A 17,851-nucleotide genomic window follows, 5' to 3' on the forward strand; every position below is an offset into this window, starting at 1 on the left:
GGCATCAAATTCAAAATGAGCTAATATTTGCAAAAAATAACCAAGTTTTCCAGTTTGAACATTAAGTATCTTGTCTTTGCAGTGTATACAATTGAATATGGGTTGAAAAGGATTTGCAAATCATTGTATTCTGTTTTTATTTACGATTTACACAACGTGCCAACTTCACTGGTTTTGGGTTTTGTACCAAATAAAATGACCAACATGGAAACTGGATAAAAGTGTCAGTTGTGAGCGGCGGCAGGTTAGGACACATTATAAGGTGACTTTTCAAAGATGTTAGTTTGGTTTTAATTCACATAGCAGGTTGAGCAAGAGCCGTAAGGAATGTGCAAGGTACCTATAAAAACAAAGAGCTGTCGGAAGACGTGCAATGACATGTTTTGCGTGGGTGTGTGTGAGCGCAGTAACGTTCACTGCTGCTAATGAGGGTACTGCTCTGTGAATCCAGCACAAATCTAGAAGCTCATCGGTTGGTCTGAACCTATCTCGCAGCTTTTCATTTGTGCAACACAGTATCACAGCCAGAATTGCAACGCAGTACTTTAATATTACTTAAATTCATGGCTGCAAATCGTTACAAGAGTAGTTATAGTTTATATTGTTTTAGCTAAAATGTCAAGAGTCCACAGTGTTATAGTCAAAGGTCTTTGAAGATATTATTTTCCGTCACAAAGGCATCCTCTTCAACTTTAAGTGGTCTTGACAGGATGGGCTTTTTTATAGAATTTAGAAAGGTTTAAATTTAAATTTATGTATTTTAGCACAGCAGGTTTGTGAAATACCACTCCAGTGATAGGCAAAACTCCTCCCAAAAAAATTCAGTTACCCTTTCAGTACTAAAAATGGCGCAGTAAACCTACGATTATTTTGGAAAAGTTTCGTAATAAAATAATAAGGTGCCATTGTGTAAGAGTGACCTAAACGGCTCATATTAATATTTACACGGTGCTTTGGTTGAAACCTTGCACAGATTATCTTTTATCTTCAAGCCGCTTTCTGACTGTTCAGTTCAGTTCAGTTTCAGTTAATTTCGAATATGCATATGATACAATGTAATGCATTACACATTTCCAGTTGTTTCTTTACAGCACGTTCGAAAAGGAGTAGGAAGAAGCAGAGCTTATTTAATCCTACCCCATTTCATATCATAGCAATTTTATCCCATTTCCTTGTTCTCTGTAACACAACAGTGAATAAATAAATAATAAATAAATATAGCATAAGTAAGTAAACAAATATCAAATACATAAATCATTATCTAAGGTAAAAAAAAAAAAAAAAGGTTCAAGATGTTCATCATCATTGTTATTTTTTGTACTTTGTGAACACTTGTAGTTTGAACAGTCCCTTAAACTGAATCATATTAGTGCTTTGTTTGATTTATTTGCTTAATCCATTCCATAATTTAATTCCACATACGGATATGCTAAAGGTTTTAAATGTTGTACGCGCATACAAATGTTTTAAATTAGATTTTCCTCTAAGGTTATATTTATCCTTTTTTTGTTGAGAAGAATTGATGTAAATTACCTGCAGCAGGTTGTTATAGTTTGCTTTGTACATAATTTTAGCTGTTTGCAAATGCACCAAATCGTTGAATTTCAACCACTTTAAGAGACAATTAAAATCTCTTCAGAATGTGCCATTTTGTGGGCGGTCTTATTTACGTGTTGAAGTCGTCATCCAGAACAATCCCCCTATGAGTGAGTCTCCACCCCTTAGCCATGCCCCTTAGCCATGTTGCAGTTTGTAACGCTTCCATATCGAGTCTACGAACAGATATGAGTTAGAACTATATGCTACTTATTAAAAATGGAAATAGCGAATAATTTAAGCATGCATGTGCATGTATGAGCCAGTCTGCCCCGCAACAAGAGGATAGAGAAAAAAAAGGAAGTTATTGACAACAACTTTAGAACACAGCTGGATAACAACGGCGGACTTGGGCAAAGGTCTTCTAATGAACCTCTACCATGTAAGGATGTATCCACTGACGTAAAAATAGTCTCAAATACCAAACACCTCTTTGAAGCAAGTTTGGAAGAAGGCAAGATTGCTTCATACATATCTCCGCCTAGTTTCCATGGTTTGATATAAAATATTCCAGGATTTATGGGAATCCCAAATACACAAAACGGGTAACAAAAGGTAAGAAATGTTGGTTTAGCATACTAAGGCCCTTTAAAAGAATGAAAGAACACCTTTAGGTTGAGCAATAGCAATGCACATGTAACAAATCCACATGTCACTTCAAGAGCACCTTTTTTGCAGTCACTTTTAAACCAATTGTTCAATTATTGTAAATCTTGGAAGAGAAAACTATTCTGACAAAAATACATATTTAAAAAGTGAGTGAGTGGTACCTGCACTGCAACTTTATTATCAGGCTCAATGGTGTTATCCAGAGCTTTCCTTCCTCTCTGGTCCAGTGTGGAGTAGGCATCTAATGAGAGGAGCACATTCAAAGCGGTGGTCTGAGCAAGCTTGTATTAATGGAACAATATCATCATATAAACTCTTGTCAGTATAATCTTTGACAAGTATCAAATCACTGTAATGTGTTGTGTTAATACTTGCCTGGTCCCATGTCGTTCATTGGAATCATTTCTTGTGCACTTTTGCCCCCTGAACATGAATGAAAATGTACATAATTAGAAGACTAAGAGGGAAAATAAACCACACTAAAAGGAAAAAAGGGAGAAGTCTTTCAATACTTTTGATCTGGCAACACACATTTGGAAGAATCACGCTGAGTCAAATGCAGCGTTTATATACCTGAACCATTGTAAAAAGCCACTGACCCTAAAAAAAACTACAAGTAGACAGCTATACTCAGTTTATAATTTCAGTGTTTTTATAAGACCATATTTTAATAGTTTTCACTTTACTTTGTTCTTATACAAATGTTTGTGTCACATAGAAATGTGCAGCTTTAAATATTGTGTTATTAGCATTATTTAACTATATTCTTATTAGTGAACCAGTCTTAAAAGTTGACAGCGGAACAAGTTATTTAACCTGACTATGGTTCATGATTTCTTAATGACAGTTTTGTTGAGATTAAAATAAATATGAAACTTTTGCTATAACCGCCATTGCCATACAGTAGGGAAGGGATTCATATGGCCTCATTCCTGGGTGGATCTTGTGTAAGAAGAAGAATAAATCATTTTGCAAATCAGTCTGCAGAAAATGATCCAAAGCGCCACGCTGCATAGTATCGGATGCTGTCGTCGAAGTTTACATTTCCACAAAACACATTTTAAGATATCAAACATTCTTCTGCCATCTGGCGGCTAAAGTGGATAGTGCACACCGCAAATTTGTCACGTTTTATGTGTCAGGTAAAACGTGACAAAAGGGGCCATATTAATCCCCCTCCTTACGGAAATTATTGTATTGTTCACAAACAGTGTTTATTTGTGAAATGCATCCTGTGGCATCGTAGTGAAAGCAAAATGTGTTCATTAGTAGGGGTTACCCGAGCAGATATAAATAACGAGTATAGGTCTGATATAAGCAAAAAAACAATCAGATTACAGTATATCGGCTTGCATGTAAAATGATACAAGCAGTTCTGCAGCATGTTTACTTGTGCAAAGCTTGAGAGCCAGTTAACATTAAAATGTCTACCAATAAGCACACATGATTGGTCTTTTCTTGTACTTCAGTTAAGTCATTTATAAAAAGTTAATAAATGGTAGATTATAGGCTACTTGCCAGCAGCTACACAACAGCTAAGCACACAAAAGCACACAAGCTAGACATTCATAATAAGAGTCCTTAATTGAAGAATATTGCAGCCTAAAACAGCACATTTGTCACTAAAAACAAGTATCAAATAATTACAATTGCATATTTAAATTTTCCTGAGGGAACTCTCCTGAAGGAATCAATAAAGTACTATCTGTTAATTAAACATACAAATATGCGAAGGCAGAAGCGTATTAAAGTATTTAAGTATCCAGTAACAAACGTGTTCAATTCTTTCGACCTACTGCATCATTAGCTGAACGCAATGAATTATTGTGGCCACAAGGTGTCACCAAAAACCATTTACCTATACAACTTGAATACAGCATAAGTACATTTCAGACAGGCAATTATAAATAGGTCAGTGTTTTCATATCTACCATTGTCCTTCGAAAAATGTTATTTGATCAAGCCTTTTCCAAAATTCAACACTACAAAATAATAAAACATATGTATGATTTGTGATATTTTCGTTTTGGATCAATATCACTGATGGAAAATACTCATGGCTCCAATATCAGTAACGTATTGAAAGTGAAAAAGTTGTATCGGGACACCACTATTCATTACACCATGTGTCACCCAGGCTTGAGCAATACATCGATTTTATCAATACATTTCAGTTTTTTGTTGCAAACGATTAAAAAACAAAACAAAACAAAAAAAACATTTTCTCCTACTGCTCCAGCATACTTTTTGCCCTATGGAGTTTCTGTAACTTCAGCCCTCCACTTTTTTTCCCTTACCGGAGATTTCCACACACAGCAAAACTAGTGCTGACTTTAAAGAGAGCGAGCTGTTTTTGTAAAGCAAAGAAAACTGTTGTCAATCTTTTGGATTTGTGGCAGCAGGTGTTGAACAAGTGACTGCACGCTACAAAGTTTGCTTAAAAAAGCAGCAGCACAACAAACTTATTCCAGCATCTGAAACAGAAGTATCTAGCCGAGTTGGGGAAATGCAACTATTTACAAGGTGAAAAAGACCATAACGTACAAACAAACTCTTGCTAAAAAGCAGCTGAGTCTGGTGGCTTCGTCTTACACAAGGTACCATGTATGATAAGAAAGAAGCACTATGAAGAACAATTACTAAGCTTTCGCGCCGCACATCGCTTAAGATGTGGTGTCCATTTGGTGAAAAAGTCTGCGTTTATCCACTTAATGAAACTAAAAAGCACTCTCAAGTCTGGACTTTATTACTTATTTGAATACAGTACAATGCTGTATATTTTGTTTACAGAAGTACCGTATTTTCCAGTTGGTAGGCTGCTACTTTTTTCATATGCTTTGTACGCGGCGGTTTATAAAACTTTTGGAGCTTATTGATGGATTGTTCTTCGCTTATGGTCATAATGTTTTGTTTTCAATAAATAGTTTTCATAAAACACCCACAGAGACACTGAAATGGTGTGTTATTGTTTGTGCTACGGCGCCATCTTTTGTACAATTTCACTCACTGCGCTCACTCCAGAATTTATTTTTTGTTTAGTGCAAGTGTCATTATCTCTACTCTTCATCCATAGCGTTTTTACTTTTGTTTTTTTCATACATCACTCCAAGAGAGGTTTGTAAGTTTTAAGATATACTTTAACTAAAAAAAATCATACTTACCGTCACTAAACCGTCACGTGTTATAGTAGTGTTTTCATGCATATTTGCATGTGCTATCGTAATGTAATTAAGCTAGCGTCGTTAGAAACAATAAAGGTACCGGTATGTACATAAAAATTTGCAAAATCTTCCTGTGTAAATAACTTATTTTGCCGCTAATATGTAAAAATAACTTTTATTCTTAAATTTAGTGGGTGGGACTTATATACCGTTGTGCTCTGTAGTATGGCAAATACAGCAATTTTTTTTAAGAGTGAAGATTAAAAGGGCTCATACTATGTTGTTTTTCTACATTAAAATCATTTCCTTGTGGTGTACATAACATGTAATGGTGGTTGTTTGGTCAAATTTTTTGCATAGATTATGCTTTACAGACCGTTTTCAAGCTGCTTATTCCTCTTCTCTTCAGTATGCGCCCCTGTGTGGGCGGTCTTATTTACATGGCTCCACTTTGACAGCGTCTTCTCCCTGTCATCCATGTTGTAGTTTTTGGAGCTTCGATTGCGTGTCTACTGACAGATATATCAAAGTATATCAAACTATACGGTACTTTGTATTAGAAATGGTAACGGCAGAAGATGCATGTGCATGTACGAGTCACTCTGCCCTACTACAAGAAGATAGAGTAAAAGAAGGAGCTTATTGACGACAGCGTCGTACTACAATGGCTGACTCTCACAAAACACTTCGAGGAAATTTCTACCTCATATGGAGATATCCATATATCCACAGACGTCACACTAGGAAAAACGTCACAAGTGGGGCAAATTTCAAACAGCTCGTTGGGAAAGAAGAAAGGCAAGATTGCTTTATAAATATCTATGCCATGCCTCCATGGTTTGATTTCAAATTTCTAGGACTTATGCAGATCCCAAATACACAAAAACAGGTACCAATTGGTAAGAAAAGTTGGTTTTGCATAATAAGTCCCCTTAAAGTTCGCATTTTATTGATCTCAATGTTGGAGTTTATCTGCATGCAATTATTTGCTGTATTTATGTTTACGAGAGTATTTTATTCAAGACAGAAGTGTTGCCTCCCGAAGAAAGCTCTTAATTTAGTTTTGTCATGTCGCCTCCATTGATTGTCTCCTTCAAACTACTGATTTTTGATCAAATAAAAGTGAAAATGTCTTAATTATCTCTGTCATTAGTATTTGTTTCTTTAAATTGTAAAGAAAAAACGTAAATCAATTATTTAGTGAAAAAATCTGGAATTATATTTTTATAATATATTATCCAGGGATAGTGTCACCTCACATTGTTTTCCAGGGGTGCGCAGCTGCATATGTCCACTTGATATCGGTTTCAGAAACAAAGAGCTGGGTAATATCAGCATATCATATGCAGGTAAAAAAAAAAACTATATTGCTTGGATTTTAACGATCTTACGTCCGGTTCAGGTCCAGCTCATTAAATATCTGTGGTGGTCAAGCCAGCGTCTGTTTCAATGACTGTTCATTTAGCCTTTCTCGGAAAAAAAATGCCCCTAAGCTTGTGTTGTTTTTGGCTGTTCGAACCATTCAAATCGTGAAAAGGATAAAAATCTCTTCAGAGTTCCTCAAGAGGTAATCAAGAAGTGCAGAAGAGTGCAAGACTTTACGAAAGACAACAACAAAATTACTATTTGTTAAAGGTTTGTTTGATTTTTTTTTTTTATATACTTTACTCGCTTAGTATTCCCATTCAAGTATTATATTAATGTTATTTGTATTTTAATTTTTAACAAACAGAAACCAGAAAGTCAGAGTCAATGATACATTGTCAAGAAAGGTCCTTCTTTGTCTCCTCTATTATTTATTTTGTACACAAATGTGTCACAGTACATATGTCAACAAGACAATAATCAAATATTGTGATGATTCAGTAATAGTTTGTTAAATGGATATGCAGTCACGGGTGTCGGGTGCTAGTTTGTTTACAAACCCCGTTTCCATATGAGTTGGGAAATTGTGTTAGATGTAAATATAAACGGAATACAATGATTTGCAAATCATTTTCAACCCATATTCAGTTGAATATGCTACAAAGACAACATATTTGATGTTCAAACTGATAAACATTTTTTTTTTGCAAATAATCATTAACTTTAGAATTTGATGCCAGCAACACGTGACAAAGAAGTTGGGAAAGGTGGCAATAAATACTGATAATGTTGAGGAATGCTCATCAAACACTTATTTGGAACATCCTACAGGTGAACAGGCAAATTGGGAACAGGTGGGTGCCATGATTGGGTATAAAAGTAGATTCCATGAAATGCTCAGTCATTCACAAACAAGGATGGGGCGAGGGTCAGCACTTTGTCAACAAATACGTGAGCAAATTGTTGAACAGTTTAAGAAAAACCTTTCTTAACCAGCTATTGCAAGGAATTTAGGGATTTCACCATCTATGGTCCGTAATATCATCAAAGGGTTCAGATAATCTGGAGAAATCACTGCACGTAAGCAGCTAAGCCCGTGACCTTCGATCCCTCAGGCTGTACTGCACCAACAAGCAACATCAATGTGTAAAGGATATCACCACATGGGCTCAGGAACACTTCAGAAACCCACTGTCAGTAACTACAGTTGGTCGCTACATCTGTAAGTGCAAGTTAAAACTCTCCTATGCAAGGCGAAAACCATTTATCAACAACACCCAGAAACGCCGTCAGCTTCGCTGGGCCTGAGCTCATCTAAGATGGACTGATACAAAGTGGAAAAGTGTTCTGTGGTCTGACGAGTCCATATTTCAAATTGTTTTTGGAAACTGTGGATGTCGTGTCCTCCGGACCAAAGAGGAAAAGAACCATCCGGATTGTTATAGGCGCAAAGTGGAAAAGCCAGCATCTGTGATGGTATGGGGGTGTATTAGTGCCCAAGGCATGGGTAACTTACACATCTGTGAAGGCGCCATTAATGCTGAAAGGTACATACAGGTTTTGGAGCAACATATGTTGCCATCCAAGCAACGTTACCATGGATACCCCTGCTTATTTCAGCAAGACAATGCCAAGCCTTGTGTTACATCAACGTGACTTCATAGTAAAAGAGTGCGGGTACTAGACTGGCCTGCCTGTAATCCAGACCTGTTTCCCATTGAAAATGTGTGGCGCATTATGAAGCCTAAAATACCACAATGGAGACCCCCGGACTGTTGAACAACTTAAGCTGTACATTAAGCAAGAATGGGAAAGAATTCCACCTGAGAAGCTTAAAAAATGTGTCTCCTCAGTTCCCAAACGTTTACTGAGTGTTGTTAAAAGGAAAGGCCATGTAACACAGTGGTGAACATGCCCTTTCCCAACTATTTTGGCACGTGTTGCAGCCATGAAATTCTAAGTTAATTATTATTTGCAAAAAAAAAATAAAGTTTATGAGTTTGAACATAAAATATCTTGTCTTTGTAGTGCATTCAATTGAATATGGGTCGAAAAGGATTTGCAAATCATTGTATTCCGTTTATATTTACATCTAACACAATTTCCCAACTCATATGGAAACAGGGTTTGTACATGGACGTACGACGCAAAGTTGAATCATGAAATGCAACCTTATTCGAGTAAATACAATGCATAATTATCCGAGAGAGTCTTGATACCAATTTCTTTGACCCAGACCCACACACAGAAGTTGTAGACCCCCATTCTTTTCCAGGTTTTCATCTGTTTTGTCGTGTAGCACAAGATAGTTCAATATGTCTGGGAACTCCACCGACATATAATAATAATGGATTAGATTTATATCGCGCTTATCTAGACACTCAAAGCGCTTCACAAAGAAGTGAGAACCCATCATTCATTCACATAATGGTGGTGGTAAGCTACTTTCAAAGCTACAGCTGCCCTGGGGTAGACTGACGGAAGCGTGGCTGCCAGTTCGCGCCTACCGCCCCTCCGACCACCACCTATCATTCATTCACCAGTGTGAGCGGCACTGGGGGCAAGGGTGAAGTGTCCTGCCCAAGGACACAACGGCAGGGAGCGAACCTGCAACCCTCAGGTTTATGGCACGGCTGCTCTACCCACCACACCATGCCGCCCCAGATCTTTGATATCCTTGATATCACTCCGCAAATCTTTTTTGATAAAGAATAGGGGTCTATTCCATTGCATAGTTAGATTTTTTTACTCATATCTGCTTTTTGCAGGAATATCTAGGCACCTTGCGTACTCATATAGTTTGCTCGCTGCTTGATGCACATCAGCCATCTTGCCTTGGTTGACCACCACTTTTTTTCACTTCCGGGAAGAAGTCACACGTTGGAATACAATCAACTGAGCATCAAATGAGGAGTGTGACTTTATGCATGAGTGCAAGAGAGGATATAGCGTTCGAATGAATAGAACTAGATACAAGTATATAAGTTGCATGTAAGATTATGAACAGTTTTTTGTTTGTTTTTTACAAATAAATTGTACTTTTGCACGGACATAAATGGTCCTTCTGAAGACAGAGCACCAAGCTATCGGCCCTTTGCTATCTGACCTTTATCTATGAGCGGCAGAGTGCTGTCTTCATATCCTCCGTTGGCCCTGGTGTTGTCGCTGGGAGGATTTAGGCTGACCATGAAGTCAGTTTTCTTCCATCCATCCTTCTCTAAAGTGCGCCGCAGCTCCTTGTAGCCCCACACAGTCTGTAATATTAGACCAGCCCCGCGCACTTCCCTCTCAGAACGATTACTAGTGGGGGATTACACAAGCGTGAGAGAAAAACGGGGACTTAAAAGACTGCAAAGAAATATTGACAAGATTTAAATCTATGCTACAGTTCAGAGAAGATCCTTACCCGTCCTTGTTGATGAGGACTAGCCTCTCGATTCCTTGCGAGGCTCTGAGAGTCTTTACTGCTTCCACACTTGAGCCAAGCACCTCTTGGAGCGTGCTCAACACCGACACCACTGTTGCCTCCGATAGCGCTCGCACAGGCTGACTCTGACCTCCACCAGGCAGGTTGGCCACTAAATTGGGCACTGCATGTTTGCCTGAAAACGCACAAGTATGTGAATTGGACAGCAATCAAATGCTTAATACTACTTTGGATTATCAAAATTTGTGAGTTTCTACCGGAATGAATGGCTCACTGTGTTTCCCATACATTTATTTATTTGTGGCGGAATGGCTGGTTCTTTACCCGCAAGAATCAGCTAATGGTTCAGTGTTGTTGACCTAGCAACTTTGTTGCCAATTTAATGACTATCAGTTACTAATACAATCGTACCTCAAATGTGTGTGCTCCACCCAACTTCCAAGTGTTTTAAGATATGAGATGTCTCTTGGCTAACTGTTATACTTTTAGTTGCGAGAGTACTTTTAGTCGGCAAAGCGATTGTCAGTATGGACCCCGTAGGACCCTCACAAAACATTTGGTTCTGCTCACTAGCAATAGCTTGTGGATGGGGATCAATATACCTTTGTTTTACAGCCATTGGAACAGCGAAATTGAGTGTTAAGAACAGTATTGAGAAAAAGAATAGACAATATTTATTGAATGAAAGCAAAAAATTATCAAAAATATGAGTGTATGTATAAATATGTGTGTAGCCAACTTGGCCATGAAAATACGGAAAAGCTGCTGTATTGTGTTTGACGGACAAACAACTTGAAGGAGATATCATAGAAGTCTACTGTACTATGTAAATATTGTACATTATTATTACATTACTGCATAAGATTATTGTAATTGATGATACTATATTTTAATGTATTTATTTTCTTACAATATTTATTATCTAAGAGTTAGTTTTAAAAACATGTCACATGTTAAAACATGTTAAAATGTATGTATATTCATTGCAATGGGCATTGTGGCTTTGAGATATGAGTGTTTTTTAATGTGTTTGTATTAACTGGAGGTGGGAATCTTTGGGCACCCCACGATTCGATTACGATTCAATTAAAAATTGATTATTGATGCATCTTTAATTTATGTATATTGATGCAGTTTCTTCTCGTTTCACTAAATAAGCGTATATCACATGCAACTTTTAAAAACGGTGCATTTGTAATAAGAAACAGTTAAATTACAGGTGCAATTCATCTACAATTATTAAATTAATAGAAATGTGTGCAAAACTGGAACATAAGTGCCCTGTAAAAAAGAAGCTGGTCGGATCTCTCGGTGAGGTGGCTCGCTGCATTCAGCCAAATTTTAGAACTGTCTGCATTACTTAATTTACAATAAATAAATCGATTATCAACGTTTACTAATCGATTATTAACGCATCAATGCTGTCAAATAGTATTTATTAATCAGATTAATCACAAAGTTGATTATTCATGATTATGATTATTTGAAAAATTATTTTGTGTACTGTGTTGTTGTAATTGCACAACGGAGAGATGGGTATGTCAGTTCCATGTTCTGTCTCTTAGATCTGTTGTGGATTGACAACACCATTTCAAAAAAGTGACTGGCAAAATGTTCTGGGGCCTCATGTATTAATAAGACTTGAATGGATTTCCTACTAAAAATTGGTGTACGTTTGAATCCAGAACATGTTGAAAGCACAGACAAATTCAGATGTATTAAAGTGTGCGCACGCATTAATTCAAGCACATTTATTTTGTACATCCTAATCAGCGTGATCTTGGGCGCACATGTTGGACTAGCTCGCACTCCATGTTCACCGCTGTTATAGTTAATACTTTAATATTATAGTTAATATTTTATTATTTTATTAAAAGCGGTACATATTGGAGACAATAACGCCATATCTCCTGATGTGCCTTTGTTACAGCCGTTTGCGCTTCTCTGCGCCTAACAGGCAAAACACAGGGCATCCTCGTTGGCTCACCCCCACCCCTGGGGTGCATGAGGAGGCTTCTCTGACACTCAATGACATAATGCGCTGGGGATCAAACTTATTTTCAAAAATCTGGTGCGCGGTGCCAACTTCTTGACTCCCGAGTGATGCGATGCTTTGGTCAGCAACTGCATTTGGATTTTGGTGAGTGACTACAGCTTTATTTAAACATATACCAATTTGCTTGAGAACCTATACCTCTCCCTGTAGCGACTTTATCACGAATCTCATCTGTTTATGTTGTAAACTTTTGTTAGCTACTTAGCACAGCAGCTAACGAAAGCTCTTCCCTGTTGCTCGCTTGGTGTGTCAAATGTTTAGCTACAACTCGGTTTAGAAGTGCCTCTCCCCACAGCCTGTGCGATACTATGCTACTGTATAGTATAGCGGCTGGGTGGCTGAAAAGTAGTTTTAAAATTACCAGCCAGCGGATTTCACCACTATCCCTGCGCACAAGCTTGAGGCTATAAACCTAACATTCATGAACAAAACGAACGAAAATTGCTTTGACATAGTAACGGCTAACTAATTACTTTATAAGAATAAACACATTACGTTACTATTTACAACAAAAATAATCTGAGTACTGTCAACACTGGTTATCTAGCCTCAAAACACTTAGGCAACCTTAAGCACTTTACACGTTTAAGATACCGGTATATACCGTATGCCGCCATTTGGACTAAAAATCAGTTTTGGTCCATGATGCTCAGCCCTATCCGCGCACCCATTTAAATACGTAAATCATATTTAAATTAGCCATGTGCATGAGGTAATGAGGTAATGAGGCACAAAGATAATGAGCAAGACGGCAAAAAAAGAAGAATTTCACTGACGATAGCTTGGAGATGCTTCTTACTAAACACAGGGAAAGTGTGTGGTTTAGTATTTCACACGTTACGCACAGGTTTTTAACATGCATATAGTTTGCATACAGAGACAATGAGAGGCTTGTTTGAAATATCTTAATCTAAACTAAATTAAATTAAAATGTTTCCTGTTGACATATACAGATTATCATATATGATGACAAACAATGTGCGTGCAGTCGATAACTCTAATTACATTAGAAAAAACGTCTGTTATTTGTTACAAACTACGCTTTAATTTTGGCCTATTCAGCTGCCCTGTACGGGAACTTAATATAAAGTGCATTTAGAAAGTATTCACAGTGCTTTACATTTTCCACATGTTGTTGTGTTATAGCTCAGACTAAATAAATAAATAAAGTAATGTTGCCCTCAAAATTCTACAGACAATACCCTATAGTGACAATTTGAAGTTTTTATTTTTGTAAATTAAAAAAAAAATACAAAATCACATGTACATAAGTATTCACAGCCTTTGCTCAATACTTTGTTGATGCACCTTTGGCAGCAATTACAGCCTCAAGTCTTTTAATACGATGCCAAAAGCTTGGCACACCTATCTTTGGGCAGTTTTGCCCATTCTTCTTTGCATCACCTCTAGAGCTCCATTACACTGGATGGGAAGCGTTGGTTTTCATCCAGGATGTGTCTGTACACAGCCCTTTTCACTCTGATGGAGCTTGAGAGGTGCTGCAAGGAAGAATAGGCAAAGAGGAATGGGCGAAACTGCCCAAAATGAGGTGTGCCAAGCTTGAGGTATCATATTTAAAAAGACTCAAGGCTGGAATTTCTGCCAAAAGTGCAGCAACAAAGTATTGACTAAAGGCTGTGAACACATATGAACATGTGATATTTTTTCAATTTCCTATTTGCAAAATTTTGGGAAAAAAAACTTTTTACATTGTCATTATGGGGTATTGTCTGTAGAATATTGAGGGAAAAAATAACTCACTCCATTTTGGACTCAGGCTGTAACATAACAAAAATGTGGAAAAAGTAAAGCACTGTAAATACTTTCCGAATGCACTGTACTTGGCTAACATGCTGATAATTTAATGGGTTTTTGCACAACTTTTCCTATGCTTTTATATAAATTTGCGTAATTTCACACACGGGGGGTGTTAATTGTTCATATGTCGCTGATGTACACGTCAATCAGTCTGAGGAGTAATTGTTTGACATTTCTTTATTCAAACAGTTGCCCAGCATCACCTCTGAGTATCGCCAAAATATCCACAGCATGTAGAATTGTGCGTTCGACAGCCATAAAGTCGGCATGAAGCACCGCACATTTCCATTGAGTTCACTCTTGATACTTCTCAACTTTACCGTGAGCAACAGTACACTAAGTTTTTGTACACGAGGCCCCCGGTCTTTTTCTGACACTTTTGGCAACTTCAACATGGACGCACAAATCACTTGGGGCCAATTACGCAACTTAGACGATGCCTTGTCATTTAACCCTGCCACCAACGCCACAGATAGATTTATGTTGTAAACACTACCTATTCAAACATAGCTGTAGGCAGTCACAAGCCTCACCAAGTAGATCTTTGTTACGAGAATCAATCGCCAGGTTGCGGAGGGCCCCAGACATGGCTCGTACAACTCTGTCATTGTCATGGCCCAGTAGCTCCGTCATCATGGGTAGGCCTTTCTCCTGGCGCAGCAGGGCACGGATGTATCTGCCATACTACACAAACAAAGAGTGATACAGATTTGAATATATTGCTAGCAAAATGTGCACACAATCTTGGATATAAAAAAACAATATGTGAAATCTGTCAAGGTCCACATTGGTAAAATGTGTAAGTGGAAGCATGTTTCACTTCAGAAGTGACGCAATAGCTTCTTTTGAGTCCGTGTGAATGTTGAAATAGGATTTGCTGTAGTTAAATTATATAGGGCGATCATGCAAAGGGGTTCCTTACTGTCCAGCGTCCAGCAGAAAGATTCTGTACAGCTCCAGCTGAGGCCTCCAGCACTGTGGGGTTCTTAGACTCCTTCAACAGAGAAGTATAGATGCGTACCACCTCTGGCTGGAACAACAGCTCGTAGCCTACAAGGGAGAACAGGAGAAACACAGGTGGAACAGCAGGTAAAGATGTTGGAGAAGAAGTTTAGAAGAAGAGCAAGCTAACATATATGTGTGTTAGGTGAAGGTATACGAGAAGGCGTAAGCCGTTACAATGTTGATTAGACTCCAGCTACCTTTAACAGGTGTGGTCCTTTTTGGAATGTCTATAGTGTCGGCAGCTGTGTCTTCATCTTTCTTTCCTGGAACAGACATTAAAAGTTACAGATTGAGGAACATTAAATAAACTTAACATGCTGGGCTTGTGGCCAACCTTTTCTGTTAGTAAATTGATAATGCAATCATTTGGATGTTAGTACGAAGACAGCGGTCCAGCCTGTTAGCTCAAATACTACTACTACTACTACTACTACTACTACTACTATCACGGGACCATTCCACTGAATCGGTGCCATGTGCATCCGCAGGAAAGAAAATGCATAAATGCATGTTAAAGAATTGTAAAATGTTATGTAAATATAATTTTAGGATTAATTCATACACCGGAAACAAATAGCATTTGCTGCTTTCCAAAAAGTGTCTTTGGGTACCTTTTAAAAAGCTATGTAAAATAATTTTTATATACATATATATACAAACAAACAAACATGAATGCCGGTTTATTTTGAGAGTTGCAAGCAAATGGCACTGATTCTGGGGAAGGGTTATTTTACTGCCAGCATAACACGCAGTAAGGAGCTTACCTTTAGAAAACCACTCATCTGTAGCCCAGCGCCAAAAAGCAAAGACAAAAGTAGAAGATCAGAGGAGACAGAAAAAGGAGTGAGAATCAGAAAGCATTTCAGCCACATGAAAAAGAGAAACATAACTGAAGCAACCAGTTGGCACCTGTTTGAATCCCAACACCACCAAGAATCAGCAGGAGCAATGGAAGGACACATTTTTCAGATAGTTTATAGAAACATGATGATAATGTAATATCAAGGTATGTATAGCTTGCAGATAAACAACTTTACTCCTCTAAATGTGAAATGTGAAAGGGTTTTAATAGAACAGGCTCAATGCAGCTGGAGGGGATGAGCTTCTCACATTCTCAACATTCCAGTGCTAAATTGTAGTTTAGTTTGAGTGTGTCCTTGTAAGCTAATAGTCAACGGAGTTGTTCAACTGTGCACATGGATTTTTATATATGAGGAACACACCTTTACTCTTTCGGGCGCTGAAACAACCGGCCTTTTGGCTGGACGAGGCAGGGCCCTGGTTGACAGGTGCTGCTTCCTGGTAGCGCTCACAGCCAGGGATTTCGCGATGAACGTGAAAGGATAGGTTTCTCAGCAGACACACACTGTTCTCTATCAGCTGTAAAGAAAGGAATGCTTTTAAAAAAAAAGCAACAACACTCCAAATACACCAAAATTGCATATTCCAGATATGAATTTAGTTATACATGCCTTATTGTCCACATCTTTACAGTCAATTTGGGATTGGACAATGTACATGAGAGAATCCACCAATCCAGTGCACTCTCTCAGCTTTCGCCGCGCTTCACTTCGCTCTGAACTCACATTTCTTCAATGGAGTAGAAGGTTGAAAGGAGCAGAAACACATAAGCATCATCAAGTTAAATGAAGCAGGGAAACTGAAGGAATCATTTTTAAATACTACAATTAGAATGCTTAAAACACCCTCTCGCCAAATTACTTCAAAAAATAAACCGCAAAAAACGGGGAAGAAAACTCATAATATTACACATTTATTTTTTGTGCTGGCATGTGTTTATATCTATTTGTGTTGGCCCACCATAACAGTTATTAATATACTCAACAGATATCTATAGCACATCATCAGTATTTCTGATACATTCAGTTATTCATGGTGGCCCGCAAAAAATACATTTTGTGCTACGTGTTCATCCTTGCTCATGAACATGTTGTAAACATGTATGTATTACATGTTGGCTGTAGAGCAGGGATGTTAAACATGCGACCCGCGGGCTTGATCAGGCCCACAAGCTGAGTTTGCGGAGTGTAAAAATGAGCTGCATTTTAAATGAAAGAAACTGCTGTTCTCAATGTGTCCACTCGATGTTCCAATAGCAATTCTGTTAGGCAAGCAATGGCTTATACTGGGGTGAGAAAGCAAGAGGTACACAATAAAGCGGGGCTGCGGCTCCTCCCCCTCGACCCAACGTGAGACATGCGTTTTTTGGCACCCTCATTTCCAAAAAACACCTTTTTCATTTTTTTTTTTCCATTTCATTTTTATTTATCTCCTTCATTGATGTGCATTTTTGATCAATAGACAATTAAACTTTCGCAACAAAACACATATTTACACACCTATGCTTGAGAAGGAACAGGATGAAGAAAATCTTATATTTCCTGCCCCCTTCAACATAATAAGTACTTAATGGATAGCCCCGATTCACAAGCATACAAACCAAACAAATACATCCAAATATAATGAAAACAAACAAAAACACACAAAAAAACAAGTGCAAAACTTAATGAAGTACAAACCGAACAAAAAAAATATATACACCTCACGGGATGATACAAAACAAATACAAAACCAGACAAAAAATAAGTAAGATAATAAATATAAAGCAAAATGTAAACACTTACAGCTGTCCATATGATCTTATTGTTCTGTCTTTATATATTTTGTTCAATTGGAATACCGTATTTTCCGCACCATTAGCCGCACCTAAAAACCACAAATTTACTCAAAAGCTGACAGTGCGGCTTTTAACCCGGTGCGCTTTATATATGGATTAATATTAAGATTCATTTT

General features: G+C 37.8%; 1 protein-coding gene across 11 annotated transcripts in view; it reads right to left on the bottom strand.

Moving 5' to 3' along the window:
• ctnnd1 (catenin (cadherin-associated protein), delta 1) overlaps positions 1–17,851 on the bottom strand; it is a 120,397-nt gene that overhangs the window by 11,866 nt on the left and 90,680 nt on the right. For 10 of the 11 annotated variants that reach the window (XM_061977079.1, XM_061977084.2, XM_061977076.1 and 7 more), the window contains 10 exons: positions 16,510–16,627; positions 16,261–16,417; positions 15,802–15,819; positions 15,235–15,300; positions 14,955–15,082; positions 14,566–14,716; positions 10,138–10,333; positions 9,838–10,031; positions 2,581–2,628; positions 2,367–2,446 (listed from right to left, as the gene is read on the bottom strand). In XM_061977079.1, coding sequence (XP_061833063.1) covers positions 2,367–2,446; positions 2,581–2,628; positions 9,838–10,031; positions 10,138–10,333; positions 14,566–14,716; positions 14,955–15,082; positions 15,235–15,300; positions 15,802–15,819; positions 16,261–16,417; positions 16,510–16,627 — 1,156 coding nt within the window. The remainder of the gene's footprint in view (positions 1–2,366; positions 2,447–2,580; positions 2,629–9,837; positions 10,032–10,137; positions 10,334–14,565; positions 14,717–14,954; positions 15,083–15,234; positions 15,301–15,801; positions 15,820–16,260; positions 16,418–16,509; positions 16,628–17,851) is intronic. The other variant, XM_061977075.1, reaches the window with a different exon arrangement.

The sequence above is a fragment of the Nerophis lumbriciformis genome, linkage group LG16 (genome assembly GCF_033978685.3).
Source record: "Nerophis lumbriciformis linkage group LG16, RoL_Nlum_v2.1, whole genome shotgun sequence".
In the NCBI taxonomy this organism is placed as follows: Eukaryota; Metazoa; Chordata; class Actinopteri; order Syngnathiformes; family Syngnathidae; genus Nerophis; species Nerophis lumbriciformis.